Source organism: Trichosurus vulpecula, chromosome 3, assembly GCF_011100635.1.
Source record: "Trichosurus vulpecula isolate mTriVul1 chromosome 3, mTriVul1.pri, whole genome shotgun sequence".
Classification (NCBI taxonomy): domain Eukaryota; kingdom Metazoa; phylum Chordata; class Mammalia; order Diprotodontia; family Phalangeridae; genus Trichosurus; species Trichosurus vulpecula.
In genome coordinates this window covers 178,369,324-178,376,566 of record NC_050575.1, presented here as the reverse complement: position 1 = coordinate 178,376,566, position 7,243 = coordinate 178,369,324, and the positions used below count along the sequence as shown (strand labels likewise).

Genomic DNA, 7,243 nt, shown 5'->3' with positions numbered 1-7,243 from the left:
GGATTTGCTTTGCTTGACTACACATATTTGTAACTAGTTTTGTCTTTCTTGCTTTCTCAACGAGTGGGGGAGGGAAGGTGGGAAGAAGACCATTTGGAACTGAAAATTAAATTAAATTAAATAAAAAAGACACTCAGATAAATCATGTCAGACTAACTTCATTTCCTTTTTTGGAACAAACTTAGGCTATTAGATCAAGTGAATGTTGTAGATATTATACACACACACAAAAGTGTTTGTATATATACACATATATAAATACATATTTGTGTATATATGCATACATATAAATACATACACACACATGAAATATGGTTTAGATGATGGTACAGGCAGATGAGGATTGGAATTGGTAAGCTGGAGAGGTCCGGCGGATGTTGATTATTGGATTCATGTCATCTTGGAGGAAGGATAGACTCCTTGGACTCCAGGGTGCATCTTTAGCCCTGTTCTCATGAACATTTTTATTAATGATTTAGATGAAGACATAAATAAGAAATTTATCAGATTGTCATATGAGACAGTTATTAGAAGACATAGCTAATATGTTGGCTGACTGAGACAGATCTTGACAGTTTGGAATAAGAGGCCAAATATAATAAAATGAAATTTAATAGGGACAAATGTAAAATCCCATACTTGGGTTCAAAAATCAACTGTACACATACAGATTGGGGATACTATATTCCAGCTGGAAAGCATGGAGTCTAGGGGGAACTGAAAGCTCCATATTAGCCAGCAGCATCAAGTGATAGCCAAAGTAAACAAGATGATCCTATGTAGCATTTCTAGGGACATAGTGACCATGTCATGGGAGGTCATAGTCCAGCCATTCTCTGCCTAGTTGGACAACATCTAGGGCAGAGGGGGCCAAACTCTGGCTCTTGGGCTGCACGGTGCAGCAAAACTCCTGAGTGTCCTGAACTAGATTAAAATGAAATTGAGACATGTTTAACAAATAAGCATGCACTATAACATCGATTGTTAATTTATGGTTTCCTCAGTCAACATGTAGCCCACAGGGATCCATTTCTATTTGAGTTTGGCACCACTTATCTAGAGTATTTTGCCCTGTTTTTGGATCCACATTTTAGGAAGCACGTAAGAAGAGGGCATGGAAAAGGGACCAAAAAGATGTTTGGTATGGAGAAAACTTAGTGGGGATATGATTGATTCCTTAAAGCATTTTAACAGCTGCTGTGTAGAAAAGGGATTGGACTTATTTTGTTTGGCCCCAGTATGTAGAACCAGAAGCAATGGGAAGAAATTTCATGGAAGCAAATTTCAGTTGATTGTAAGGGAAAATTTCCTAGCAACTGGAAATAGGTTGCCTCAAAAGATAGTGAACTTCCTGCCAACAGGAAGCTAGATGAGCACTCATGGAAGATTTTGTGAAGGTGGAGCCCTAATATGAGGAATTATAGGATCTGGGGCCAAGTTGAGCGAGCAGGGGAGTAGAAGAAACCTATGTTATGACCACTCCTGGGAGTAGTTGAGATAGACCAGAGACAAAGGTCATAGGCATTGAGAAGGTTGAAGAACTTGTAGGTCAGGCACTTTGAAGGGGGCAGAAGAATACCATGTCACATACTGAGCTTTCTGGGGAGGAGAGAGGGACCTGGAGGTCTGTAGATGACAACAACAAGAATGTGGTCAGGATCAAGTGAAGTTTGAACATGGGAAGATGGTTACTGAGAGCTACAAGGGAAGTACCTGGCAGTGGAGAGCAGGGAATCCACCGACTTTCTTTTGGCTTTGTGCGTTTTGGGGTGAGAGAAGGAACAAGTCAGTTTTGGAGGTTTCAGAAGAAGTGAAGTCTTCAGAAGAAAGGTTTCAGTTAGCTACCAAGGATAGAAGCAATGTGAGAGGAAGATAAGTATTTTAAATACTACTACTTTAAATACTAGTATTTTAAATACATACACACATATATGTGTATACATACTATATATGTGTATATATACATATTATATATATATTTTTTGTGTGCATATATATATATATAGAGAGAGAGAGAGAGAGAGAAAGAGAGAGAGAGAGAGAGAGAGAGAGAGAGAGAGAGAGAGAGAGAGAGAGAAAGAGAGAGAGAAAGAGAGAGAGAAAGAAAGAGAGAGTTGTGATTCTGTGAAAAACAGAGCCAGGGAAACATACTGTGGGCAAGAGAAAGACAGATACTATGTGTTAGAGGCAAAAACACAAAATTATTGTGTGTCAGTCATCACCTAAAGCAATAGAGAGATAGAAACACAGGGATAGAGAGGAATCAAGACCAGGCTATGAGACTGACAGGAAAGACAGAGAGGAAGCTGCCACCCTCAGGTCCCAAGTGGACCTTGCTGACTCACTGCTGGATCTGTGGTACCAGGAAAAATTACCTCTTCCCTCAGGTGGTCAGGCCCAACCCCACTGTCCTGGCCCTGACAGCTCAAGATGGGCAGGCTATGAGTGGGCAGGAGGGGTATTGTTGGCTGGAATTGCTCCTATATATGGCACTTTGCTGGTGATTTTCACAGTCCCAATTGGTGGGGGCCCCCACAAGCTTGCAATAAACACACAGACACATGAACCATATAGAAAAGGCTGAGGTGGTTTATTCAGGACACTCTCATGACCTTGACCCTAATTACTTAGGAGCCCAGGTGCCCAGTGAATGTTGTTGAGAATAAGGAAGCAGAGATCCTCCAAATGCTATAGAAAAATTGCCTCCAAGGCTGAACCAAAGCTTTGGGGATGCTGGAATATAACCTGTCTAGCTTTTTGATACAGATACTCTGAAGTGGTCTGGATAAAGGCTGAACAGCCTAAGGTTATTCTACTCCCAGTGTACTAGCAGATTTCTGCCCTAGGTTCCTTTTCCTTATTTTTTTTTTTAAACAACTTTTTTTTTTCTTAATATAAAACTGACCTTGCTACATCAATGCTTCTGATCTGGGGGAACATCCCCAGAAAGAAAAACAGTTTTAAAAAGTTTGATAATAAAAAATTAAATATCATATTATATATAAAAAAGTTTAGTAAAAATAAGTCTTATCATCCAATGAAAACATCGCTGGTGGAGTAGACAATGTTTTAGAAATGTGGTAGAAAATTGTGACCCTGGAGTGAGGCATCAAACAACTTCTGTAAACAAAGCGACCCAATATTTTCCAAAACCACAGGCCTAACCTGTATGTAAAACAGGCCTTGCAAAGAGCTGCTTGCCCACCTGCGGCAGGCAAGTAACAGGGAGTGAAAGACAGCTGTCATGAGTCCCTCCCTATCTGGCTTGTTCTCTCTCAGCTAGGTGATGCGGGGGAGACAGAGTTGAAACATCGGATTTGGGTATCTTGGCTCTTTACAAGGTGGGTGCCCGTTACACAGTATGAATATTTATGTGTACAGGGGTTGACTATATCCCTGGCTTTGGAAAGAAGACATACATTTGTACTATATAGGTGTGTAGCATAACAGTGACTGGAGCACATACAAAAAATAAAAAGAAGCGCTATGTGTTTTAATGAATTACTCTAAATAGTAATGATGACTCCTGACTATATTGGGGCGCTGCCTCCAAGAGGAAGGCAGGAGGGGCTTCAGGACAGCAGAGGCCCGAGGCGGCTGCGGATTTGGAGCTAGCCGCTAATGCAGGGGCTGTAGTAGACCGCACTGCTGGCGTCAGACAGCGCAGATATCAAACTGCTCTCCTCGCAGGACAGGGTCCTAGGGGTTAGCTTGGCCAGAGACACATGGTACGCAAGCCCGGGCACTTCTGGCCGAGTCCGGCTCGTGTTTAGATACTGGTCAAACTCATTGCGGTCCACGTCGGTCCACAGCTCAGCCGAACTCAGCTGTTCCACGCCATCCAGGTGGTGTACCTCAGGTGGGGGAGAGAGCTGGCCCAAATGCGGGGACAGGCCACTGGCCCGGGGGCCGGCGGGACCCGAAGGGCTGCACAGCTGGCTATAGTACAGGCCTGGCGGGGGCGGAGGGGCGGTCCTTAGGGCCTCGGCCAGGTGTGCTGGAGCCGCGGGTTGCCCGTAGGGGCCCCCCAGGTCCCGAGCCAGCGCCTTGTCGGGGGCGTAGTCCAGCTGTGGCGGGTAGGGCGAGCGGAAGCCTAGGATACCGGAGTCGTCCTGCATGTGCGGCGGAAAGAAGGCTGGCTCGCTGGGCTCCAGCACGTCTAGAGGGGACATCTCGGGCGTGGGCAGCCCGAAGTTGTCCAGCTCGGCGCCCAGCGGGTGCAGTTCCCTGAAGTGATTGAGTGGGGGTGGTTGCTGGTGGCCCGGGACCCCCGAGTGTGTTGCGGCAAAGCCCTCGGCGCCGGCTCCAGCGCCGCAGCTGGAGCCGTTAGGCGGCTGCGAGAGGCCGTGCAGCAGCAGACTTGGTTCCAGCCGCCGGGTTTTCTTGGCCTGCTTCTTCCTCCGGGGGCGGTATTTGTAGTTGGGGTGATCCTGCAGGTGCTGGATACGCAGCCGTTCGGCCTCCTCCACGAAGGGACGCTTCTCGGCCGTGGTCAGGGCTTTCCATGCCTGGCCTAGGGGCCGGGGGAAAGATGGTTAGCGCCCAACGCTGGGTTTTGGAAAGGGAGGAGAGGGACAATAAGGGGCAGGGAGCAGCTCCTGAGGACCAGATCTCTACGATCCGGTCTTCGTGGCCCTTTAGGGCACCCGGGTAATACGAACTGTGTCAGGGGGTAGAACTCAGATCCTCTCGGTGAACTCCCACACGCAGAGGGCTGAGGTGGGGTCCTGGCTTGTGGAGGAGAGGGAGAGAGGCGCCAGCCTACTCTCCTCCCCACGCCCGCCACAGAGACAGCTCAGAGGCCAGGAGTGGGGGCAGAGGCTGAGAACTCCTACACTGCCTTCCTTAGAACTCAAGGCGTGTAAAGGAACATGGACTAGGGAGCGCCTGTCTGAAGTGCCCAAGACTTGTATCAAAGTACATATGGAGAGGCCAGAGCGTAGAGATCTCTCTTTACCCAGACGTCTTTCCTCTCGGTTTAACATCTTCTGTCTCTGTCCCTAGGCTTGTGGACCTTTTCTGTCCGCCTTCCTTCCCTGTCCCTTTCCTCACTCCCCCCTCCCACCCCCATTCCCCTCCTTTTGTCCTGTCCTTTTCCTAGTCCTATTGGACTGGCCTGATCCAGTGCCTTTAGACTTTACCACTCTCCTGATCTCTTCCCTCTCTCTTCCTTGGTCCCTACTCCCTTTCCCCATTCCAGTCTTCCTCTTCTGATACCCTGTTTTCTCTTCTCTCCATTCTCCTTTCTCCCTACAGATACTCCTCTTTAATTTCTGGTCCTCTTCCTCTGTCCTGGCTCCCCTCTGGAGCGATCCACTTTCCCCAAACCCTACCCAGTCTCTGTCCCCTTCACCCATCTTCGGCTTACCCAGCATTTTGCTGAGGACTGCGTTGTGCAGATCGGGGTTCTGTTGCGCCAGTCGCTTGCGCTCGTCTTTGGCCCAGACCATGAAGGCGTTCATGGGCCGGCGGATGCGAGAATCGTCGCCCTGTTTGCTCTCAGCACGACCCGGTGGTGGGCTGTAGCCATAGCGGGGCTCGGGACTGGGTTCGGGGCTTGGCGGGGAGGCGGGCGCCCCCGGAGCTCCCTGGCGGAAGGCGAAGCCGGGGCCGGGGGCCGGGCTGGGCGTCCGGGCGGGCGCGGCTGCTGCTGCGGTCAGCGCTGGACTAGAACCGCGGAAGGCTGCTGCGGCGGCGGCTGCGCGCCCGGGGGGCTCAGCTGCGGGCTCGGGCCCCGGGGCCCATGAACAGTCGCGCCGGGCCTGCGGAACGTCCTCTGCCCCGTAGACGGGTGGCGATCTATGCATTCCAGCTGGACGGGACCTGGAGGCAGAACTGAGCCACGGGGAGAACTCGAGGCCACGTACGGCAGCGGGTGGAGACTGAACGATTCGGCCGGCGGGGATCCGAGGGGGCGGCCGGCAAGGCAGACTTTGGGCTGTGGCCCAGCTGGAGGGGCCAGATATAGGGGCCCGGACCAATCAGCGCAGGGGAGGGGGGGAAGAGGGCCGGAGTCCCGGCCTCAGGAAAAGAGGTGGATGGGTGGGGGGAGCCTGGGCTGTCCCCTCTCGTGAGTTTCCTTTTCTCTCTCCTAGGGGTCTTGTTCGGGGGTATCCTCTTGTCGCCTCTCCATCTGAATCCCCGCCCACTCCCACCCACTTCTCAGTCTTCAGTGACAACTGCCCCCCCCCCTTCTTACAGAGGAGGGAACTTTGCCAGGCAGGGGAGGATTGTGTGGGGGTGCACAGCTTTTCTCCTCTTCTTCCTTCCCCAACCCCTTCTCACCCCCAGCCTAGGATAGAGTAGCATAAGCAGTATCTAAATTCATATTCATGCAGAAAGCATTTCTATCCAGGACTCGGACCCAGACCCAGGTAACTCGGCTGCTCTATCCAGTCTTCTTTCTGCCACCACTCACAAATGGATAGCGTTGGTCATTCCCCACCCCTGGTGTCATGGCCTTGCAGGAGTCACCCCCCACCCCACCCCCACCCTAAGACTTCGTGCTTTGTCTCCCCCAAGTCGATAAAGTCCTTCTTGAAGTCTAACCTGAAGCTCTTTTCATATAATACTGTGAGAGGTATCTAAAGCAAATTTGTATTTTGAGGGAGTAAAATAGCTTGAGGAGGAGGGCTTCAGATCCTTATAGGGCTTCAGCAGAGTGAGTAACATCGCTCGCCACTCTGATTTCCGGGCTAGAGCCGTATCTCGATCCCCATCCCTCTGATCCCAGCAATTTAGAGAGGAGAAGGACTCTAAGTGGGATGCTAACACTTTCCCTCCCATTTACCTGCCCTCCCTCTCCGAAGTCATTCTCCTTTGTTCTCACTTCTTCACCACTCTGCAAAACCTCCGTAATTTGGTTCCGACGCTTCCTCCAGGTTGGGACTTGGGGAGGAGGTAAAGGTTAGCCTGAGGGGTATTTGGGCTCGGGAGACAGAAAGAGAGATTCCGGTACAGACAGACTAGACAGGGAAGGAGTCCCGATTATTGGGAAGCTGCAGAAAAAGGACTGGGTCAGAGGGGCTGATCTTGCACCTGCAGTGGGAGCTCGGGGTGCCAGGCAGAGGCTCTGGAGTGGGGGGTCTTTGACTAACCCTATTTCCCTTGGAAAATGATCCAGGTCTCCGGCCAAATTTGGACGCTGGTGTCAGGAGGAGGGAAAGAAGTTAGGTGGAGGATGAGGTCGGAGCTATCTCCTCCCGGGGGCACCAGGGTTGGGGGGAGCGGGAGAGGCAAGCGT

The 7,243-nt window shown here is 50.6% G+C and overlaps 1 protein-coding gene across 1 annotated transcript; it reads right to left on the bottom strand.

Annotated features, from left to right (window-relative positions):
* Positions 1-2,569: 2,569 nt before the first annotated feature.
* Positions 2,570-5,917, bottom strand: SOX18 (SRY-box transcription factor 18). The gene is made up of 2 exons (XM_036748429.1): positions 5,369-5,917; positions 2,570-4,513 (listed from the first exon to the last, which is right to left on the bottom strand). The coding sequence occupies exons 1-2, from the start codon at positions 5,805-5,807 to the stop codon at positions 3,612-3,614; spliced, it is 1,341 nt and encodes a 446-aa protein (XP_036604324.1). The 5' UTR covers positions 5,808-5,917; the 3' UTR covers positions 2,570-3,611.
* Between the last annotated feature and the right edge of the window lie 1,326 nt (positions 5,918-7,243).